The 24,352-nt window shown below is 39.9% G+C and overlaps 1 protein-coding gene across 1 annotated transcript; it reads right to left on the bottom strand.

The window, feature by feature from the left end:
• Positions 1-2,113: 2,113 nt before the first annotated feature.
• On the bottom strand, positions 2,114-24,352 carry LOC134802678 (uncharacterized). The gene is made up of 20 exons (XM_063775312.1): positions 24,102-24,352; positions 20,852-21,021; positions 20,538-20,682; positions 19,837-19,976; positions 19,317-19,457; positions 18,891-18,969; positions 18,432-18,495; positions 17,302-18,168; positions 16,742-17,124; positions 14,467-16,342; positions 11,180-11,382; positions 8,166-8,267; positions 7,755-7,865; positions 6,508-7,409; positions 6,024-6,357; positions 5,538-5,690; positions 4,055-4,206; positions 3,679-3,814; positions 3,249-3,390; positions 2,114-3,172 (listed from the first exon to the last, which is right to left on the bottom strand). Exons 1-20 carry the CDS (start codon positions 24,138-24,140, stop codon positions 2,736-2,738), a joined length of 6,576 nt encoding a protein of 2,191 aa, XP_063631382.1. The 5' UTR covers positions 24,141-24,352; the 3' UTR covers positions 2,114-2,735.

Below are 24,352 nucleotides of genomic sequence, written 5' to 3'. Positions count from 1 at the left end.
GTGAACACCCAGGTCGCTCCGATATATCTGATGACGGCTGTACATACAACCAGTTGCAAAAAGCTGTAAAATGCTTGCGGTACAGTCAGCACTAAAAGTCGCGGATAAAATAGCCAGAAATGTCTGCCATGCACCTTCTAATAGTTTTACCAATAGAGTTATATCTCTACAGATCACATTCTGCCACATTCTCATCCCCTACTATTAAGCTGTCATTGCTGACTGTACCTATACATATAAATAACAATAAACGACGAATATGGTTTCGCGTATGGCACGTTTTTCAAACAGATCGCTCAGATACCTCGAGGCATATGATTAGGTTAGATAAATCGAGTTTGACTCACCTATACTAATTTAGTAGGTATGAGTGCAGGTACCTACCCGATTATTTCACTTGGCCCACATTTACTACCTGTAGGTACCTAATACTTACGAAAATTGGAAATAAATAGCACTAAAAAAATAGGCTGATGTGGTTCGACATAATTTACTAGGGTAATTCTTATTCTTATGCAGTTTTTGTGTAACACGTAAGAATAGCATGTATTTTTGTGAAAATAAGTAAACTCTATATCAATATACTTAGCAATTTACCTCTAGTTTTAGGTCAACCTAAATGTATTGTCCTAAGAGTATTAAAAACATATTAAAAAAATTACAAGTGCGAAATGTCACGGACCGTGTAGTGTGACTTCCCCAGATTTTGTAATATTAGTTTTTTTTTTTATATGATGTGATTTTGCAATAATTTATATCAAATATAAAACACTAATCCTTGTTCTACAACACCGTTTAAAATTTGTATGGATTTATAACGATTTTATATCATTTTAAACAACATACATTTTGTAATTAGTTTTCGCGTCACCACCGCGCGTGGTAATATTTAAACATGCGGTACTCGGTATAAAATTATCTTTACTACTAGCAGCCTTATTAAAGCTTTTTTAGAACAGCAACAGTGTGTTGTTGTCAGGTTTACAAATGGCTGAAGGGAGAAGTTTTGTCGAAAATTATTTATTTGTGTTCATTCGAAAAAACGGTCAACCTTAACGCGTCACAGCCGTAACGTGTTAGAGTTTTAAAAGTAAGTTGCAGTTTCACGTCATTGTTTGTAACATAAGATATACCTTATACATAGGTATTGCAGATTAAGCTAAGTAATTATTTAACATTTGCAAAATCAAAGGAAATGTTTATGTAATATCGAACATGTTCCAAATTATCACGACCGTGGCCTCAAAAATATGTCACCGCCACGGACTTTTGAGTCCACGTTCGTGACATATAGACACGTGGTCGTGTCATTCTTAATTCGTTTGATTAATTTAGAGATTTTAGAGGCACATGCACTTTTCAGAAATTCATTGTTATTAGCTACAGGTCATTTGCTATTATTGCCCGACTGCCAAAGCAAAAAAAATGTTTTTCGCTTGTATGTATGTATGATGTATATCGAATTCTTTGTCACGCTCTACAGCCTTTATAGTATGACGGATTTCAACGTCTGAGCTGTCATTAGGTTTCTCGTAGTCATATTGAGTGACTTAGGCTATGTTAAAATAACTATATAAATCAAAATAGCCGAGTTGGCCACCAAAATGCCGAATTGTCACGACTGAGGGACACCGTGTTTATGTACTCATTTTATTTACCTTTCCTGAGGGTATTAAGCTTAACCATATGAATCAAAAAATTGCTTTTTGTATTTACTTTTGATATATGTAATATGTGAAAAATAAAAATGTTTATGAAAAAAACATTTTTTTGGACACATTTTAAGAATCACCCACTATTAGTAGGGTTAGTAAGGTCATTTAGTATGCACTTTAGTCTCAGGCGATGCCGCTTGGCACCATTGTTCCTTAGGTCAAACAAAGTTGATGCACTTCCATACATTTGTCTTACTTACTAACCCTACTACTATGGAGTACGATACAACACAATTGAAAAGTGTCTCACGGCCACGGATGTAGAGCTTCATGCTCTAGGCATAGCATTTTAAAAGAAGACATTCGGGAGACTTCGCAATCTTCTTAGTCTTCCAAATGGTCTTGCTTTTGGGAGTGATAAATAAAATTAGTAAATCAAGAAATAATACACTTTATTGTTGTCATAACAAAAATAAACCATTCTTTGATGCTTAACAATAAAATTAACTAAGTACTGATTTTATTTACATGGTATAAAATTGTAAATAATAAGTAGATTAGATCTCGAAAATGATAGAACAATAAAGATTTTTTTTACTGATACACAATTTATTTAACAACGTTGGTGAATAAAGAAAAACACATTTACTAAAATCAGGGAAAAGGTTTAGCACATTTTGTGTATCAATTCTAAATATGTGATATCGGATCAAAAATGAAATCAAAATTAGTTTATTTATTATAAAGGCAAACAAACAAAAACACATTTTTGCGGTAGATGTTTTGTAACAGGACTCGCTCTCTTTTCCGATAGTTTTTGTTACCATTTCTATTTGTAGTCTCCAACCAATGCCTTAGATTTGGTCTAGATTGCAATTCTCATTTTCTGTAGTAACTTAGAGGCATTAGGAGGGTTTGAATCGTAAAAGATTTTAGCTCTTATACAAATAGACAAGAAATAGTAAAAATTAAGAAGGCATTGAGTAAGAAAAAACATATCTGCATTGAAATGCCACAGGGTACTGTTCTCGGTCCCAAGCCTTTTCCTTTATTTCAAAAATTAGGCTAAACACTTTAACTTCATCTAACACCAGATTCGATGGTGCTTTTTAACAATTCCACGAGAAGATTCCTAGCAGCAACACCTTTCTTCCACTCCCGTAGCAGTCTGTCTCTGTCTGGCGCCGTCACCAGACTCACCACCGCGCTCTCTTGCTGCTCCTCTAACAATGCATCTTTCCTTTCCTGTTCCTTTAAATCTACATCCGGTGGAAGTACCGGAGCACTACATTGCTGCGCCATATTATGTAAGACTGCGCAAGCGTTGATTATTTTTCTCGCTTTATTTTCTGGTAGTGGTATAGTGAGTCTTCTCCATCGTTGTCGGAGCAAGTGGATACATTGTTTGATGGAGCTCCAGGCGCGGGAATGGTGGAAGTTGTAGAGGGTTTCGTAGGGGTCGGAGGGGGTGGGGAAGGGCGTCATGAGGGTTACGCGCTGGAGGTAGCCGGAATCTCCTGGAAATTATAATTGACGTTAGAATGCCAATTCTTCTTGCACGGTGGGCCGTTAGCGGTCAAGAACAACACATACCTAGCAAGTAAACGCGTCCTCCTTCTTCATGCTGCCGTTGCAACTGCAGGTGCAGCGGATGTGCCGCCCAGATGGCGCAGTCATGCACACAGCCACCCTGGCTGTTATCCACACTTAATATGTTCAGGTCGGCGTCGCAGATCTACGACAGAAATAAATTTTATACATACGATGCTTTACCTTTAAATACGCTTACAGTACTGTCTGCACACAACAAAAAGGAGTGAAAACCGGCTCTGTTGAGCAAAACGTGTTTGTTGGCCGGAGGGAAGTCGGGGATGGTCACTTGCACCGCGTCCATTACGTTCGACCCGACACGTCAGGCTAGTTATGATTAGTGATCTTACTGGTTGCACCGTTAGGTTAGTTATGGTTAGTGACCTTAATAGTTACACCGTTAGGTTAGATGAGGTTAGTAATGGTCACTTACAAGTTGCACGTTGAGCGAGTGGAAGCCGGCTCGGTTGAGGAAACCCTCCTCTTGGGCCGGAGGCAGGTCGTGTATTGCTATCTGCACCCCGTCGACCACGCCCAATACGTTAGGAAGCTTGTATAGTTGTTTGAACCTGCAATATCAAACAATGGTGGTTGTAACAAGAGATTATTCGCTAACTGTTTTCTTTGATGTTACTTAATTTAATTCCCTCATTCAAGTTAGGTAATCAACATTTCAATATTTTAAAAATCAATCATTTAAAAATCTATGTTGTATAAGCTGTAGTCAAGTGGTAAGTGTAATTATTTAATATAATAGATGCGCGCGCGCGTGTGTATGTGTGTGTATGTGTGTGTGTTTTATTTTTTACCTGTGTGTAACCCTCTCCCGCGCCTTCGCCTGCAGCGGGAACGTGATATACTTATTGATGAAAGTGTGGTGGTTGAGCGCATCAATAACTTCCGAGGCGCCCGTTAGGGGGCGTGCAGTGTCCGTTGCTAAGTACCGCAGGCAGGACAAGAGCTGGTAATAAAAAAATAAGTTTTTTACAAAAACATAATTCACTTTAAAACAGTACTTTTTATGGCCGTCAGCCATTATGTCGATTTTAGAAAGAAAATACACAAGTTAATAAAGTTATTTTGCAATAAAAACGTTAAAAATATCATCATCATCATACAGGTTGATTAGAAATTCGATATATGCCTTGTAAATTATTCTAATGCTCATTTGCAAAAATATAAGACCAATCGATAAAGGCTCTCTCTCGTTTATTTCGAAGTTATTTCAATATTTAGGTTTTTTTCTAAAAAAATATCTAAAACTGTCAATTTCGAGAAAAGTACAACTTAGTTTTTTTATATATATAAATTTAAATTGTAAACAGAATATTTCTAGCAAACAATTGATTCCCAAAACTTTAGAAGCAAAATTATAAAATACAACTATACAAGTAATCGAAGTGATTATCTAATATCTATTTAAAAAAAAGTATTTGCGTAAATCATACAGAAAGTCCGTGTAGAACCAACTCCTGTTACAATCAGAGACTTTACACTTGATGTTGTAGACGATTATATATACCTAGGACAGACTGTCCAGTTAGGTAGGTCCAACTTCGAGAAAGAGGTTAATCGACGAATCCGACTCGGTTGGGCAGTGTTTGGGAAGCTACGGCACATCTTTTTGTCCAATGTCCGCAGTGTCTCAAGACGAAAGTCTTCGACCAGTGTGTGTTGCCAGTAATAACATATGGACAGAAACGTGGCCGCTTACTGTGTGCCTCATAAAAAGGCTCAAAGTCACCCAAAGGGCAATGGAGAGGGCTATGCTTGGAGTCTCTCTGCGTGATCGCATCAGAAATGAGGCCATCCGCAGCAGAACCAAAGTAACCGATGTAGCCCTCCGAATCGCTAAACTTTATTGGCAGTGGGCGGGGCACATTGCCCGTAGACCCGATGGCCGTTGGGGCGGAAAGGTTCTCGAGTGGCGACCACGTACCGGAAGGCGCAGCGTGGGTAGACCCCCACAAAGGTGGACTGACGACCTGGTAAAGGTCGCGGGAGTCCGCTGGATGCGGGTGGCGCAGGACCGGTCATTGTGGCACTCTTTGGGGGAGGCCTATGTCCAGCAGTGGACGTCCTCTGGCTGATATGATGATGATGATGATGATGATGATGATACAGAAATTAATATTTAAATTCATGAGCATTTTTGGGTGACGGCCTTTGTTAAATCTTAAAAAGAAGGCTAAAATTTATCGCTACACAAAAATTGTAAAAAAAAACAGACTATAGATGGTCAAGCAAATCTTGCCAGTCGAAAAAGTAGATATGTATTATGTGTATACTTACTTTCCTACTACAATGGTTCTGTATGAGTGGTCCTAACTCCCTGGCCAGTGCTCGCACGCGGCGCCTGGGCAGGCGGTAGTGGGCTACGAACTCCGCTTCCGACAACACGTTCCACTCGTATTGCGTATTCTCTTCTTGAGCTGTGGATATTGCCTAAAAGGAAACTGTCATTTAGATATACGTTTTTTTTTAACTAATAATAAATATCATATACCGAAGAAAAAGGTGATCAAGGCCTCGAGTGCCCATGGCTGGAATCGAACCGTGCCACGACTGCAAGGTTTAACTCGGTGAAAGGCACTATTTCAGTCTCAGACTATTGGCCACAGCCCATTACCTCGACTCGAGTAAATAAAGTTTAATAAACATTTCATCCCTCGGTTAGCAATCAAACATATTGTTTGTATAACTACCTGCTTCGATTGATGTTAAAAGAATAGAAATTCTATAAGAATATCTAAGAAACATAAAGATTCTCTAAAATACCTGTAGAAGATCGGGGGGTATAAACGAGGAACGTACTGGCACGGACATCGGCACAGTCAGCGCCGCTATTTTCGGTGTGGATGGTTTTAGTTTTAATGTTTTCAACGTCGGCGAATTCGGCGCCGAAGGATTTGACGTTGTTTGTTTCGACGCTGGAGTTTTTGGCGCTGATGATTTTGACGTTGGTGGTTTTAGTATAGATGGTTTAAACTTGGGCCGTTTCACCGCGGGTGGTGTTTGAGCAACCGACTCGGTTGGTACTGAAGCAATCAGCGTGGATTGTACTTGAGCAGTTAGCTTTGTGACTTGTTTCCTCGGCGCTGGTGGGTTCAACCTTGGTCGTCTCCGCGCGGGTCTCGTCTCTGCCTGCGTGTTGTTCGCAGTTGGTATTTGAGCAGTCACTTTGGTTGCTGCTGAAGGCGGCGTTGATGCCACTAGAGCAGTCACCGTTGTTATTTCTTTCGCCGATGCTGGTGGTTTCGACTTTGGTCGTCTCCGCGCGGGTTTCGTCTCTGCCTGCGTGTCATTCGCGGGTAGTATATCAGCAGTCGACTTTGTTGGTACTGAAGACAGCGCGGCTGCCAGTAGAGCAGTCACCGTTATTTCTTTCGCCGACGCCGGTGGTTTCAACTTTGGTCGTCTCTTTGGTCGTCTCCATGCGTGTTTTGGCTCTGCCTGCGTGTTTTGAGCAGTTATTTTCGTTGCTACTGAAGATAGCGTGGATGCTATTAGAGCAGTCACTGTGGTTACTGGTTTCGTTTCGTTTCGTTTCAACTTAGGTCGTATCGCCGTGGATCTCTCTTCGGTCTGCGTGGGATGTATTTGAGCAGTCGAACTGGTTGGTAGTGAAGCGGACGACTCGGAAGCTACTGGCGCAGTCGGTGTGGATGTTAATTGTTCCGGAGCTGGTGATGTCCACGTGGGGGTAGATGATACAACAGGTTGCGTGGATGGTATCAAGGCAGAAGGGCCTGGGTTGGGTGACAATGGAGGAGGCGTGGGTGCTGATTCCGATTCAGATGACACTGATGATAACTCAAACAACGTAGATATAGATAGCCCATCAGATTCAGATGAGACTGATGATGGCGAACATAATCCTGCTTCAAAGGTAGATTTCAGCTCTGGAGGCTTTCGCGCCGCAGAAATCAACGCGCTTAACATCGGCGCCGTCGCCACCACTTCAGGTGCTTGTTGACCGGATAACGGTCTCGGCGCGGCGGAGATGAGCGCACTAAGTATTGGCGCAGTCGGCGTGGATGCTGCGGATGGCTCCGGCGTCGGCGTCGGCGCGGAGGGCTGCGGGTGCAGGCGGCGGGTTAGCTCCGCGAGCGGGGACTCGATGTCGGCGTCGCCGGATAGGATGAAGGAGCCGTTGTCAAAACGCTGTAATAAAACATATAAATAAATAAATAGTAAATATTGTATTTATCCTCTCATTATTTGGGAAGCTCATCGGAGCTGTAAGGAGTGGAACTTAGAACCAAAGGACGCGAGTTAAACTTGGTTCGTATTAATGACTAATCCCAATGAGGTCTACTTTCCCTTCTGGGCTGGATCAGAAGGCAGTCGCTGTCGTAAAAATTAGGGACTGTGCCAATTATTGGGATTACGTTGCCGAGCAGACCTACCAGGCATCCTGAGTGAGCTGTAGCAAAATGGGAAGAAATTTGCTGACTTTTGCCTACATTTTAGAAGTGGTAAGTACATAATGCATTCTGTCCGTCTGACCTGTGCTTGTATCGGGTGCAAGACTCCAGTTTGCAGGCAGTACAGCTGCAGTGCGGCGCCGCGGGACAGCAGCTGCCGACACGCAGCCGCGGACTCCACTGCCACCAGCATCTGACATACCATACAATTAACAATATTAATTTATAATATTTCAATATTAACAATATTAAAATAGTTTAGGAAATATATCAATTATTATATTTTACACGCAATGTAGAGAATATTGGTGATAAATTCATATGAATTATCTTATAATATTTTATAAGATAATTGTATATTCTTTATATTTATTATTGCAATTGTTTTCAACTTCATTGCCGATTCTGACGTAGCTATAACAAGCTACTGCCTCTTTTCTTCTCATCTACCAGGTGCGTTGTACACTTGTTTGCCGCCGTTTTATAAACTCACCATAGCATATGTGAGTGGAAAGTCGAAGAGCTTCTGGTACAGTCTGTCTCGGAACGACACGTTCGGGGCCGCTCTACCATCCTTGCACTCCTCCTTCGACTTCTATAACAACATTTACATTTAAGATTGTCAAGAATATGATGAAATAATGTCACCTACCCTCATAAATTAAAACCAAAATATTACTTTGCTAATCCGCGAAAAGATAACGTGCTAGTCAATCAGTGCTAACCCGTTATACTTACTTGCGTATTTTTTACATGCAATTAATATTCCCACCCAAAAGAACAATAAGTACTCAACACCCTCTACTCATAATAGGGTGGAGCGAAATCCAAAATTCTTGAATATAGCAATGAAACCCCTCTAAAAGGATGTCTAATTTATTATTATTTAAGGGAAAAATAATAAAAAAACATTGGTATATACTTTTAGCCCTCTACTCTTCGATTATATATAGCAATATATGTATATTTTTAATAAATTTAATTTATGCTTATTTTTTTTCATAACAAGTTTTATTCATTAAATAACATCTTTTTCTTACAGATATACTCGATTCCTATACTTATTTTTGTTTATAACGTATATTTTTATGACTCGGTAAAACCACGTAAATAGGGGTTTTATGGAAAATGCCCTTAAACCCGGATATTGTGCAATTGGAGTTTACAACCCATAACAGAATCGTGAAAACTATTTTTAACATGATCAGATAATAAAAAGAATACTAGTATAAGTATATATATGCCTAACATACGTCTGAACATGACCCAAAAAGGGCGTAAGCGACGCCGAAGGGCGAAATTTTACGCTTATTTAAACATTTAAATAACCCTTTTTTTGCAGTAAAATGATACTATTCGTAATCAATAACATCGTTACTTTGACACGAGAATGTCTAAAAAAAATAACCCATATATTTTTTTTACACTGTAGCATTTTCCTTGTTTTGCATGAAATTGCTGTTTAATATGAAATTTTGAAATTATATTATTTCATAAATATTGAAAAATGCACTAATATTTTGGTAATAACTTATTATACGCTTATTAAGTATTATATCATTTCAATAAAATGTACACATATTAGTGAAAGAGATACATTTATCTGATAATATAAATACGTAGGTACACACAAAACTTAAGAACTAAAAATAGTGAAATAGTATATTTTAATAATTTATGAAAATTTACCTTTATTAATTTCTTTAGCGGCTGAGTAGAGGGCTAAAAGTAGTGTTGATTTTGAAACTTGATATAATCACTATAATCTACATGACAAACTGCAACTTTTGGTACCGGTTCCACATTGATAATCAAATTTTAATTTTTTTCCATACAACGACGCTCCACCCTACCTCATAATACCCTCATAAGTTAAAAAGTTTATAGTTTGGAGGGGAGCGAAGTTGTTTGTTTAGCCCCAGTTAATATTGAGACCCGAGACGAGAAAGAATACAAAATTTAATTTAAAAAAAAAGAAATAGTTTCGGAAATGAGAACCTTGAACGTTGCGACGATTTCAAGGCACGACATGTGAATTTTAAAAAACTTGACTTTCAAGTGAATCACGCCATTTTCACCATCTAGTCTAAGTCCATGCAGATTGGGGACTACACAACGGGAACTACAGATTACCAAGGTGGGGACTATAATACATGGTCCTCTGAACCAGTGGCGTGCACTTCATAAAGGCAAAAAGGCACTGCCTACCCTACTATAATTCCGATGTCTATCCTCTTAAACTACTTAATTTAATTTATACCTGATCGTACTATCAGTAATCGATATAACTTAAAACATTCTAAAAATTAATAAGCGCTCCATCTACCGGTTAAGCTTTGTCATCAAGTCATCATCTATAATAATTCTACGCGACGAAGTTTACACCACGCGGCACTAGCGCCGCTACGTGCCTTGCACGGCAAAGACAGAAAACATTTCCGTCTAAATCTTTCTATGTGTGCCTCCCCGTGAGACGTCGTTACGCGGTTACAGTGTAGTGGGCCTTCCTATAAGTACGAGCACACAATTATACAAGTAACGCACACATTTAGACGCAATAGGCAGTGTCTTTCGTACCAAACATAAACGAATGACGCCCGAAAGTTTCCGAATAGTTCCGATGTTTACGTGACTATTTTAAAAAGTAGCATTTGCTATGGTAATTTAGTGCAAAAATGAGACTATTTTTTTATTCGTTTACAGTATTTGGTTAAGTTTATTTACATTTTTTATTCGGTCGCCATTGTTTGTTTGTTTTGGTGAGTTTATGAGATAACAGTTAACAGTTGCCGGAAATTATAAAGTGCGATTAGTGAAAAAATGGATAATTTTATCTGTGAAAGTTGTGGGTGTGGGTGTGGGTGTGTGTGTGTGTGCAAACTATTAAAAATGATGCGTTTTCGAAGCTTTCGTTTAGCCAAAAAAAGAAGTAATTGAAAAGACTTGACAACAAAATGAAAACCATCACGCAATTTTTTTGGTGAGTTAGTAGCTCTCATTTTTTAAGGTTCCGTACCCAAAGGGTAAAACGGGACTCTATTACTAAGACTCTGCTGTCCTTCCGTCCGTCCGTCTGTCATCAGGCTGTATCTCACGAACCGTGATAGCTAGACAGTTGAAATTTTCACAGATGTATTTCTGTTACCGCTATAACAACAAACACTAAAAACAGAATAAAATAAAGATTTAAGTGGGGCTCCCATACAACAAACGTGATTTTTGACCGAAGTTAAGCAACGTAGGGCGGGGTCAGTACTTGGATGGGTGACCGTTTTTTTTTTGCCTTTTTTTGCATTATGGTACGGAACCCTTCGTGCGCGAGTCCGACTCGCACTTGCCCGGTTTTCTGATATAATTTTGCCTACCCAGTCCCAAATCTCTGTGCACGCTACTGACTATAATCCAAACTCCATCGTGCATGAGAAGAACCCAGCAGCGGAACGTATCTAGGCTGAATTAGGTATTGTTATTTATTATATAACTAGTCACGGTAAGGTGTACATTTACCGGTAGTAGCAGTCTGACCCTAGGCCTTAATGACCATATAGCAGCCACCGGCGGCGGCTTCTGCTGGTCGCTGACGACCAGGTGACCCTTCAGCCATCCCTGGCCTGGGCCAGTGCACAGAACGCGCTTGAAGTCCAGTTTGCGCTCTTTCATTAAATAAGATGGCGAGAGCGGGAACAAGCCCCAGTCAAGGATGTGTGAACCTAAAACAGATAGAGTACGATGATACATCAAGGTCCAAAGGGTACTTATGAGTTAAGAAAATTAAGGGGCTTATATGGCAATTAGCGATATGTTGTTGAAGAATAACTTTTGGCATAAAACGTCCCACGTGGGCAAATCCACTTTTAGACAGACACACACGTTTCTGACATTACCAAAAATGGCTCAGGTGTTACCAAGAAAATACGTTTTCAATTTAATTGGACGGACGGATGGACAGACATAACGGATGGACAAACAGACCTAAACGGCCATGTTGGTAGCAGTGGTACAAACGCGGAGATATGGCATGGTGGTTTCGGGTATGGCACTCGCAATAGCGATGGAGAGACAATTTTGAACGTGGCATCAGGTCTTGACTTTGCTATCATAAACACCTTCTTTAAAAAGCGTGAATCGCACCAAATCACCTACAAAACTGGAGGACATGCCACCCAAATTGATTATGTTCTTGCAAGGCGTAGACATTTGGGTAACTACAAAGACTGCAAGGTCATACCCGGGGAATCACTTACAACTCAGCATAGAATATTAGTCAGCGTATACAAGCTTCCAAAACCACTTAAAAGTAATCGTAAATTGACACCAAAAATTAAATGGAAATCTTTTAACGAATCTGCGGGACAACTGTTCTTAACAGAATTATCTGAACATATTGGTTCCATGGATGTTACTGCTATGACACCAATGGAAATGTGGGATAACTTTGAAAAAGTCTGTATCCGAAAAGCCGAAGAACATCTAGGCCGAACAAGAAGCAAAAAAGGTCCCAACAAAGAAACAAAATGGTGGAACTCAGAAGTACAGAAAGCAGTAGCAGCCAAGAAGGACGCTTTCAAGTTGTGGCAGTCAACCAAAGAAGTCTGATTTTGTAAATTATAAAAATGCTAAGAGGCGAGCGAAACGACAAGTTGCAATTTCAATGGCCGAAATGAACGCCGAATTTTATGATAAATTAGAATGTGCTAAATCAGACATAGATATACACAAAATAGCAAAAACACGTCAAACCAACACAAAAGACATAACAAATGTAAAATATATTTATCAGCATTGCGATACAGCGAGGAAATGCCGCCAGCATCCTTGGTACAATGCCTCAAGGGCCTATTTTAGATTTAAGCTAGTTATTAATTTCGTTTAGTAGTACCACTGTATATATATTGTATGTAAATAAATGGATAAAAAAATATATTTATGATAAGAACAGCAAGTTGCTTACCGAGGATAGTGACATTAGTAACAGATGGAACGAGTACTACCAACACCTTCTTAATGTGTGCCATCCAAGAAATTATAGTTACTGCAGACCCGAAACAGTCCAAGGGCCACTACCGAGTATAACCCCAGAGGAAGTCAAAGCAGCGATACATCAAATGAAAAATAACAAAGCACCGGGCCCTGATGAGATCCCAGTCGAAGTCTGGAAGCGCCTCGGAAACTATGGAGTAGTTTGGCTGTATAAGTTGTTTAACAAACTAATGGAAGGGCACTCTATGCCCGACTCGTGGAGAAACAGCATTTTAATCCCTTTCTATAAAGGAAAAGGAGACGTGAGAGAATGCAGTAATTATAGGGCTATAAAGCTAATGTCTCACACGCTTAAAATTTGGGAGCGTATCTTAAATAATAGATTAAAAACCTCTATATTGCTCACACAAAATCAATGCGGGTTTGTAGCAGAGAGAAGTTCGTCCGACGCTATTCAAACGGTGAGGATCATGATCGAAAAAGCCAAAATAAACAAGACAAACCTTCATATAGTTTTTATAGATTTGGAGAAGGCGTTCGATCATGTTCCACGCGATCTCATTTGGGAAGCTCTAAGACAGCAATTAGTACCAGAGTTTTACATATATCTTATACAAGATATGTATAAGGACATTACTACTTAAGTCTTGAGCCCAGCTGGCAAAGGGGAAAAGTTTGAAATCAGCGTAGGGGTACATCAAGGTTCCACTCTAAGCCCATTCATTTTCAATACCGTCATGGATCATCTCACGAAAAAATGTCAAAAGCCTCTGCCCTGGAACATTCTTTACGCCGATGATGTTGTTTTAATCTCGGATAGCGTGGAGGAACTTCAGCGGAGTTTGGATTCTTGGGTAGAGGCACTGGAAACCAATGGCCTTAAAATTAGCAGAAAGAAGACCGAACATATGTCCTGCATTTTCGATAATATCACCAATCCCGAAAGTATCAAGATTATGATAGGAGATACGTTTGTACCTACGGTTACCCAATTTAAATATCTAGGCTCTGTGCTCAGCAATGACGGCAAAATTGACAATGACGTTACGCACAGAACTACAACTGGATGGATGAAGTGGCGTCAACTCACAGGCGTGATGTGCGACAGAAAGATGCCGCTCAAAGTAAAAGGGCATCTGTATAAGACCGCAATAAGACCGGCTGTTCTGTATGGGTCAGAATGTTGGGCAACCAATAAGCAGCATCTGAACAAGCTGCACACCACAGAAATGCGTATGCTACGCTGGTCAGCCGGTGTCACGCTACTGGATAGAATCCGAAATCAGTATGTCAGAGGAAGTTTCAAGATTGCCCCGATTGTCGAAAAGGTCAAGGAGAAACGCTTAAGATGGTATGGTCACGTCCAAAGGCGTTCAGAGGACCATGTGGTGAAGCTTGCCCTAAAACTGCCAACCACTACAAGCAACTCAGGCAGACCACCTACCACCTGGTGGACGACGGTTGAAAAAGACCTAAAAGAAGCTCATTTAAATAAAGACGTAGCGCAAGACCGCGCTAGATGGAAATTGAGGACAAGGAAGGCCGACCCCAAGTAAATGGGAACAGGTCTAGCAGGAAGAAGAAGAAGAAGGACGGATGGACAGACATGAAGAAACTAGAACGATTCTTTTTTGCCATTTTGGTTACGGTGCCCTACAAATTAAAAAAAAATCTTTGTTTTCAGGCAACTATTGATCCATAGATAAATAGGTACCTTAAAACTAGCATACATATTATACAATAATCTTAAAAACACACTATGGCTGCGATGCAAATAAAATAAATATTCTGTAATTATGCTTTCAGTAACTTACTTTTGTATGAAACGTTCACCTCATCCGTGTACGTTATCGGTATCATTTCAAAAAGATTCTCTACAGGCACAACCTGAAGCACATCAACTAGTTCTTTAGTTTTCAAACAAGTAGCACTTGTATCTTTAGTTTCTCCGTCCACGTCCATTGTACCGCTGGTGTCGGAGGAACCTTCAATTGGGTTTTGTTGCAGTATTTTAGAATTGGTAGAGTCTTCAAACGGATTCGGTTGAGACATACTGGTAGAACCATCAGGGGTAGGCTGCATGATTTGCAACACCGACCCACATAGCAAGGCTTGGTTGGTAACAAACGTAGACTGTGGATTCAAAAGCGTCGATGTGGGCGCTGTATTAACGCAGGAAGGGTTCACTATAAATGGATTAGGTTGTGAACCAGTTATAAATTGGTTTAATGGTTCTTGTTGCTTTAGAAGAATGCCTTGAAAATTTTGAGCCAGTAAAGTTCCGTCAATCGTTAGACTAGGCTGGTTGACACTTGTCTGGGTCAACGGTATTACGCCAGCCATATTGGCCAATCCCCAGTTGGGTATCAAAATTTTTGGTGTTTCTATATTCTTAGTTGGTATATTTTGCATTGCTATATTCTGTGTTGATATATTTGGTGTTGCCATATTATGTGTTAGTATGTTTTGTGTCGATATATTTTGCATTGTTGTATTCTGAGTTAATATATTTCCAGTTGCTATCGCTGCTGCTAATTCATCTACTGAAGTTACATTCTGAGTTTCTGGAGTTTGATTTTGCGGTCCTATATTCTGCGTTGTCATATTCTTTGTTGATATATTTTGCGCAGTTACATTCTGTGTCGATATATTTAGTGTTGGTATATTCTGTGATGATATGTTTTGCGTTGCTATATTTAGTGTTGGTATATTTTGCGTTGCCATATTCTGTGTTGGCATATTTTGCATTGCTGTATTCGGAGTTAATATATTCCGTGTTGATATCGCTGCTTCTACTTCATCTGCTGTAACGACATTCTGTGTTTCTGAAGTTTGCATTTGTGTTGCTATATTGTGCGCAGCTATATTCTGTGTTGCCATATTTTGCGTTGCTATATTCTGTGTTGCCATATTTTCCGTTGCTATATTCTGCGTTGATATATTTTGCGTAGACATATTCTGTATCGGTATATCTTGCGTGGCTATATTCTGCGTTAATATATTTTGCGCAACTACATTTTGTGTGGAAATATTTTGCATTGTCATATTTTGTGTTGATATATTTTGCGTTGGCATATTCTGTGTGGATATATTTTGCATCGCTAAATTCTGTGTTGATATGTTTGGTGTTGGTATAATTCCTGTTGCTGTCGTTTTTGTTTCTAATGTCTGAAGCACAGACGGGCACATGTTTGTAAATACATTTTCTGTTCCCTGTATTTGAGGCCAGTTATTTGTTATATTTTGTTGTAGACCATGTGGCCAGTATGTATTAGGTGCTTGTAACATTGGATTCGACATGAAACCTTGCAAAGGAGCATTTAAATTCTGTAATTGGCTCTGAGAACTTTGATTTTGAAGTAAAGAGCCGTTTTGGGATTGCAGCATGTTATACTGAGTTGGAGGAATTATGAAATAGTTTTGTTGTGATGCAGGATCAATTACTGATGAATTCTGATAAGTGTTGCCAACATGCAATTGTTCCAACAAGGAAGATGGCTCTGGGTCTTGTCTGCCCCTGTCTGTTTGTGAGTCTGTTTGGCTTAGAATTAGTGTCCATGGCGGCGGGACTGAAGGTCGGAACGTGTTCAGTAAAGGATTTGAACCAGAAGCTTGTAAAGTCGATGATGAGGTAGCAAATTGATCTCTGTAGGTTGGATTGGGTCGCACTCGCTTGACCATGGTGGCACTCTGCAGCAAATAATTATTTATTTAACTTTTACTTCTCGTAGCTCACCATGCAAGAACAATTAAATGGCAGTCAAATTTGAAACAATGGTATTAGAAACAAGAATTGAATTTGTTTCGTTTTCAAATCTAATGAAACAGATATTTAATTACACAGAAACAGTACAAAAGAAATTCTGTTCCATTTAATAAAGATTAAAATGTCATTGGATTTAATTTGTACTAGTATTAAGACCGTGGGACGCTAGTTAAAGCTACGAGAATTTATCTCAAACACGTCTAATATGATAAATGAATGACTCATTTACACAAAAAGGTAAAAATAAAGGATAAAATTGTTATAGGTACCATTTTATCTATTCCTGTATTTATTAGAATACCTAAAGAAGAAAGTAGACTAACCTGCATAGGCAGTAGCGGCGCAACCTCCGCCGTCAATATACCACGATTATTCCTTTTCACTTTCTCCATATCCGGCAGTCGCACTCTCTTCCTCCCGTTACCCCCCATATTTCTATCCCCCTCCTCATCCACCCTCCTCAAAGACACCATACAAGGCTTGCATTGTTTTAACAGTGCTTTGTTTTTCACATAGAACGATCTAGATATATTTCTTTCATAGAACAATTTAGCTTTATTTTTCTCATAAAATAATCTGCAGTATGAAGTTTCAGAATATTTTTGGGTGTTTGATTGTCTATGGATTGGTAATGGTAGTTTATCTATAGGCCTTGGGTCATCTATTCTTCGTAATAGTATTACCGGGCACATCAGTAGCTTGGGATCTATACATAACATTATAATTATTTAAAAAAAACTGGAGAAAACGAGGGGAGGCCGTTGCCCAGCAGTGGGACAGCAAAGTAGGCTAATAAAATAAAAAGCTATGTATTGCAAATTGCAATAAACAACATTAATAGAAATTCTGAGAAAAATAAAAAGTACAGAAAAAAACATCTTACCAATAGCAGGAATATCATCACTTGACTCTTGACTAGTGTTACTATCGCTTGTGTCTTCATTTAGCGCTAACGGCACATCGCAACATTTATGAAGTATTTCCTCTTTCAATTGCTGTGCTATTTCGTCAAGGTTATTGCATACAACTGAATTATTTCCAATTTCACTGTTGATATTGACATTTTCACTACTTTCTTTGATGCACCTAAGTTTTTCTATTTGTTTATTCAAATCAGGAGAAGAACAAATAACGTATTTTTCATCGCTATTAGATTCTTCTACTTTTACAAGGCTATGTTCTTCAATATCAATTTTTTTATCTTCATCACTGATGTTTGAGATATTAAGGCAATCGTTCCAATTGCTTTCAACTTTAAGTTCATGGTATTGAATTAAATTGTTAACATTTTCTTTACTAATATTAGAGTTTTCATTATTTTCGTTCACAGCTGTAGCAGTCTCTGCAGCTTTATCAACGTTACCCATTTGAACGTCGATGATGGTTTTAACGTCCTCCTCGTCACTTTCATAGACTATCGTCGCATCTACATCATTTAAGTCTATATCGTGCATCGCGTCTATAATGTCTTCCTTCGGACTCGGAGCATCGTCATCTATTTCTATTATTTCCGGTTTAATTTTTACATCTATATTTTTATCAAAGCCTTTATTTCTAGGGTTATTTTTGTTATGGTTTATATTTTTAGTACTGTTTCTTTGAGCATTCTCTGAACCACTAAGTTCTTTGCCAGCAGTAGTGACTGCAGTAATATTGGAGGTGCTGGCTGGTCCTGGTGCTTCATTGTGAGCACTATTTTCGAGTTCCTCGTCATCCAGTAAATCAATAGTCTCTACACTTTTATCCGCATCTACAGTACAGAAATAAACCTGTGTTATTTTATTTGAAAATATACATATATCAGAAAAATATGTCTAAAGTTTACGAAAGTGCTTATTTTTAATTTATCTTTACATAACGCTCAAGTACAGTCAGCTGCACAGATAACTGACCTTCAACTACTTTGCATAGTTTTTTTTTATTTGTTTGTGGGGGGTCAACTATTTCTGCAGATTACTGTACATAACGTCGTATGGAACATATACAGGGCAATTCAGAGATATGTGTACGCACCGTGTGTGAGCACAGCGGCCACGGCGCCCACGCGAGGCTCGCCCGGCGCCGGCCCGCGCTCGCTCTGTGTACACACAGTTCATGGCTTCAAATATTACACGTCACATTTATCAAGTACTGGTACTACACGGATGGAACGAATGAGTGAATGAAAATATCTATGTGTGAATGACATCAACCACATATTGCTGGTGTGCTTGTATGTATAGTTTATTAAAATTTAACTATATTTTTATGGAAATAAACTGTAAGTACCTATACTGGATTAATAAGAAAAAATTGTTGTTTAGTTTGTATCACAAATTACAAATATGGATAACTGAACACCAAAGGCTTTATTTACCTTTTTACTTTACGCAATTTTTTTAATTAACGTTAGTTATAATATTTATTTAGTAAATACTTAAGAATAGATAGAGGTTTAGTTTAGAATAGTGATAAATAAAGTAGTATAGTTACGGTAGGTTCGGCCACTCTCCCCGCCGCCACCAGCTCACGCCACGTCAAAAACTCTCGTGAGTGCACCACGTGGGGGTACCTACCAGGCAAATTCATATTATTCATAATGTACTTATAAACTAAAATATATGTCACACACTAAAGACATGTCGAGATCACTTACCTTCTTTCTAATGCTAAAAACAAAGTTAAGGTCATTCTAAGCAACTTTTACTACAGGACCAACAACGAATCACGAAAGGAAAACTTGGCTGTTTCATACATTTTGGCTGGTCCGATGTTGATATTTTCAGTATTTTTTTTCACATCGGAAAATATTGCAGGTTATTGAAATAACAGCTTGTGAAACTAGTACTTAAAAAAACACCAAAATAAACATTAAAAAAAATTTTTATTAGTGCCTAGTTGATAAGTGTTAAGTGTGACCTGTTCGCGACGGCCTCGTGTATCGGCACCAGGAGCGGGCGAGGGGTGCCCGGCACGCGGGGGGCACATACGCGTTGCCGCGTGTCCAGCTTCAGCTCGTACCAGCGCCGCTGCAGCGCCACCGCCGACAACACTACGCCACTGTTGGAAATATAAGACAGATTATTATTAACTTGTTCTGCGCTAAGGGTTAATTTTAGAGCATATTACTTACCCCCTATCAAAAACATTGCACAATGTGCACAAAAACGTATAAAGACATTTCCACGAATTCCACGGCACAGCAGTTACACAGCTCTGTCGCCTGCAGTATTTCCGGACCGATACGACCTTCAAACCTTCAAGGCCGTACTCCCATCTTAAAGGGCGGCAACGCAGTTACAACCCCTCTGGTATTGCGGGTGTCCATGGGCGACGGTAATCGCTTACCATCAGGCGATTCGTCTGGTCGTTTGCCTTCTATATCATTAAAAAAACACCAGCACACTTGACTCCATGATCAGATTCTCCTTACACTTACTTGTTGCAGTAGCAGCCCGCCGCGCGGCGCCACTGTTCCGGCGCCACGGCCCCCCCGAGCTCCGGCTCCAGCTCGAACCGCTGCACCAGCTCGAAGGTGCGCTCCAGGGCCGCCAGCTGCGCGCGCTGGTGGAAGCTCGCCTGTCGGGGTACCAGCATTTAGAGGGGTTTCAAGCTTATGGCAGTTTACAAGACGTCATACAGTCCAACACATAGTAACAATTAGATCGATTACATTAGAATGACAACTATGATTAGATTGGATCACGAAATGGGTGTCCCAAGAGTCAAAACAGAGATATCTCGTGGGCAATGGTGGGATCGACTTTGACTCCTTTTTGTGATGCCAGATGTAACACCAGACCCGAACAAATGGCAGAAGACAAGGGCAGGCCTTGCCCCAGTAATGAGATACTATTTGCTCGTCATTTTTAGATCAGACAGATTAGAGCAACATTAACTCAAATTTTCATGATATGGGTGCCGCAAAACGGGCCAGGATCTGGTAGGCCGGGGATGGCGGGATGACCTGGACGCAACCCAACGACTGGCCGGAGATTGCTTAAAACCAGGACGAATGGAAATCGAGGGGGGAGGCTTTTGCCCAGTAGTGGAACACCCTATAGGCTTATAATAATAATATTAATTGAGGTCTACAGCTAGTGAAGTAAACTTGTTTGCAAATTGAACTAAGGTACTCACCACACTAAGAAGCAGCGTGTCGTATAGCATTAGCAGATCTACAACGGCCCACTCTAGAGCAGACAATCGCTCATCAGCCCCCGCCACGTCGCCGCGCGCTAAATGAGCGCGCAGTTTACGCAGTGACGACGCTCGAAAACTCCACCTGCGTAAGGACATGGCATTATACAATAAATGTTCATGGTCTGCTCTCGTCTTCTTAGACTTACCTTCAGGTGATAAGTCTGTTCGTTAGCCTCCTATATTATAAAAAAAAAAGAATGTAGAATTTTCAAAACAATGTTGAGACCGTGTAAGGCCTTTTAAACACTCACCACAAGCCCAGAACATCGTCGTGTTTCCTCCCCGCCTGCCTGGCGATCACGCGGCACGCCGCCGCCTCCACAGAGCCCCGCGTCTGCCGCGACGCGCTCGCCGCACGCGCCGCCGCGCGCAGCCCGCACACTACGAGACGCATGAGGTGAAGCTCGGATGGAGATAACACCTGTTTACATATAAGACAACCAATACATAATTACATATACCTAGGAAAACAAGTAAGCTTCAACCCAAATGCAAATGAACAGTAAATTTAGAGAATCAGAATCAGAATCAGAATCAGAATCAGAAATCGTTTATTGCCTGTTAGTGTTTACATCTTTCAGTTCCCGCAGGATTGTGTCAGCTAACTTGTGTCTAAAAAGATCTGTGTAAGCTGAAGGTGTCATGTCACAAGTGATGAGTTGAAGATGTCAGTATTTTGTGTTTCATATGTTACACTTTTATATTTTATTTTATTCTAAGAGGACGAGGAGCCGCCGCCCCGGGAGGCCAACGTCTCATGTCTTTATTAGTAGTATACTCTATTTCACCGATTCTTTTGTTTTTTAGTAGTGGGTTAAATTCTCCGTGCGCCAGGTAAGCGTCCCCAGGTGTGTTCAGGTCTTCTATTCCCAGCGATGCGATCTTGGCCAGCATTTTGTAATTCAGGTCGGCGGCTCGGAGGTGCCATGCTTCTAGATCTGTCATTTCCCAGAGCGTCTCTGTGGGTAGACGTCTAGGGAATTGACCTGCACTCTTCAGCGCCATTCTATATTGCCTCTCGATTTTTTGGAGGTTTGAATTACTGTATCTGGATAATAACTGTACCACTCCATAGTCCATGATGGGAAGGATACAGGCTTGAATTACGGCTAGTTTGACCTCAAGATCTGTCTTGGCGTGGAAGCCGATGATGGATCCCAGGGCACCTCTTACCTGTTTTAGTTTCTTGACTACTTTGTCTGTGTGTGGGTTCATTTTGAGGCTCTTATCGAAGATGACTCCTAGATATTTTATTTCTTTTTTGTATGTGAATGTCTGGTTTTTTATTTTAACTGTCGGCTTGAATTTCTTCTTTTTTGTAAACAGGATGCATTCTGTTTTTTCTACATTGCATTTAAGGCCCCATCTTTCGTAATAATTAACAATAGTTTCGGCTGCCCATTCCGCTCTCATGGTAGCGTGGTCGGCGTTGTTTGCTCTATTTAAAATACATAGGTCATCGGCGTATTGGGATAGCTTGAGACCTCGTATTCTGTCGTGAGTATCCCATATGTCGTGAACAAACAGGTTGAAAATGATGGGACCGAGGATCGATCCTTGGGGCACCCCGTGAGGTATCCTCTTCGCTTCTCCATGGATGGTCCTAAATTTCCCTATGAGTGATCGGTCTTCCAGGTAATTTTCTATTATTTTAATGATGTTGATAGGGACAACGGCATTTTGAAGTTTCTTTATTAGGCCTTTATGGTTAATAGAATCGAACGCCTTGCTTAGATCCGTGCTTATCATCGATACGCTCTCCCCATCTGCCAAAGCATCCGTTATTATTCTACCAGTGCGGAGAATCTGAGTAGCGGTTCCTCTAAATCTAGTAAAGCCATGTTGGAATGGCGGTTGCAATTTGTCAACTGTGGCTTGCAGCCTTGAGAGAATCAGTCTTTCGCATAATTTACCCATTATATTAAGTAGCGTGATTGGTCTATAGGAGCTAGCTTCTTTGTGATTTTTGCCTGGTTTATGCAAGAAGATACATTCACCGACCTTCCATCGTCTTGGGAAGTAACCCGTCGTCAGGACGTAATCTGCTATGGGTCTAAATGCTTCAAGAAAGACATCTCCTCCAATTTTTAGCGCATCCGCACGGATCTGGTCTGGTCCCGGGGCTTTCTTGTTCTTAAATTTTCTTAATTCTAGACGTATTTCTCTATTAGACGTCCTGTCTAGTGGTTCAAAAGGGGTGAACTTCTCAGAGCCTTCGTCAGTTGGATTAATATAAGCTTCTTTCACTATTGCCGCGTCCACTAGCGCATTTATTATTTCCCCTTCAGATGTGCATCCTTCAATGTTAGGAAGTTTCATGTTTGGAGCTTTCATACTTTTCTGAATTTTCCACATCTTTGCCCTACTATCCGTTGGATCTTCGAGAGCTTTCAACCAACTATTTTCGATGAGGTTTGTGAGGGCCTCTTTTGTTTGATTTTTAAGTCTGTTATACTCTGAACGCGCGATTCGTGATATTTCTGGGTTGGCGTGATTTCTTTTCTTCCAGGCTCGTATCTTTGCTCGGTTACGTAAATTTAGAGAGGATACCTAGAATAAGCACTGGAGTCTAAAAAAACCCCTCACTGGTGACCTATCTATCAAGCTTAAAAAGAAGGTACAGTACAATCTCACTAATGCGGACACAAGAGAGCCGGATTACAGGAAAATTCAGATTACTGGAAGTTAGAGCAAATCTGTATATTATTTGATGTGTTTTTAGTATATCGTAGAAATACATTTTACTAAAATACTAAGTTCAAAAAAGAAATCTACTGTTATCTGGAACATAGCCATTTATAAAGAGATTGAAGTGTGATAATGTAGGTATAGTAAATTAGGACATAGAATGATGATTTCTAACCCCAATTTTAGTGCCGGATTACTGGGTGTGCCAGACCATCGAAGTGCCGGATTATAGAGATTTCACTGTATTATGAAACATGGAAGTTTTCATCCGCAAAACCAATCCTTAAAACCAATTAGAAATAAAACCAAAATCATAGACGCACTAATCCAGGCACACAAGTTAAAATGGAGAAGAGCGGGTCATTTCACAAACATGACAAGTAAAGAAGTAAAAATATGGCTTTTGGAGGTGATTGTATTCTATGTACATAGATGTGGCTAAGTTTCTAAAAAGCTCCTAGCAGGGAGGGCTGGTAACCCACATGGAGTTTTATTACCACGCCTCCTTCTTCTCCCTTGAAGGAGAGGCCATTTTAAGTCTCAATTATTTCGTTAAATATAAATACATGGTCAATGATTGTAAATACTGTAAACAATGTTCCTAACCATGTGTTAATTTGAGGAGTGTCTTTTAAAAAGGGTTTATTTTGTATGGTGTCCATAGCTCACAAATAATTAAGCCGTTTTGAAAAGATACTCCTCATTTAATAAATGGTTATTCTGATTTCCTGATTCTGATTCTGAGATGTGGCTAGTTATAGATAGACAGGATACCTCCAGTTTGCTTTTTCGTAAAGGTTTTCGTGTACTAACCTTCTCCACCTCCGAGGCAGAACCCCCCGCCTGCTGCATCTCTTCTGGGGACGCCGCACACTTAGATATACTCACTTTCACTCATAAGTAACACTGATAAACGTTCGACATATTTTGTTGATAAACATATTTGGAACAACACGAATTATCGAACTGTGCAAGAGAGCAGTTAAAAGTCGTTAATAATATTAGGACTTTCAGCAGTGGATAAATAGTATTTAATATAAATTTATGCTAATTGTTGAGCGTTA

This window comes from Cydia splendana, chromosome 25, assembly GCF_910591565.1.
Source record: "Cydia splendana chromosome 25, ilCydSple1.2, whole genome shotgun sequence".
Classification (NCBI taxonomy): Eukaryota; Metazoa; Arthropoda; class Insecta; order Lepidoptera; family Tortricidae; genus Cydia; species Cydia splendana.
This window is presented reverse-complemented; position numbering and strand designations above follow the sequence as displayed.

What these genes read in the sequence shown, in the direction of transcription:
- LOC134802678 (XM_063775312.1), bottom strand. Translation starts at nt 24,140, where the DNA reads ATGCAGCAGGCGGGGGGTTCTGCCTCGGAGGTGGAGAAG. An exon ending in TGCACCCGATACAAGCACAG is followed by an intron (nt 7,410 to 7,754) that starts GTCAGACGGACA and finishes GTTTTATTACAG; the next exon opens with CGTTTTGACAACGGCTCCTT. An exon ending in TACCCCCCGATCTTCTACAG is followed by an intron (nt 5,691 to 6,023) that starts GTATTTTAGAGA and finishes GTTTCCTTTTAG; the next exon opens with GCAATATCCACAGCTCAAGA.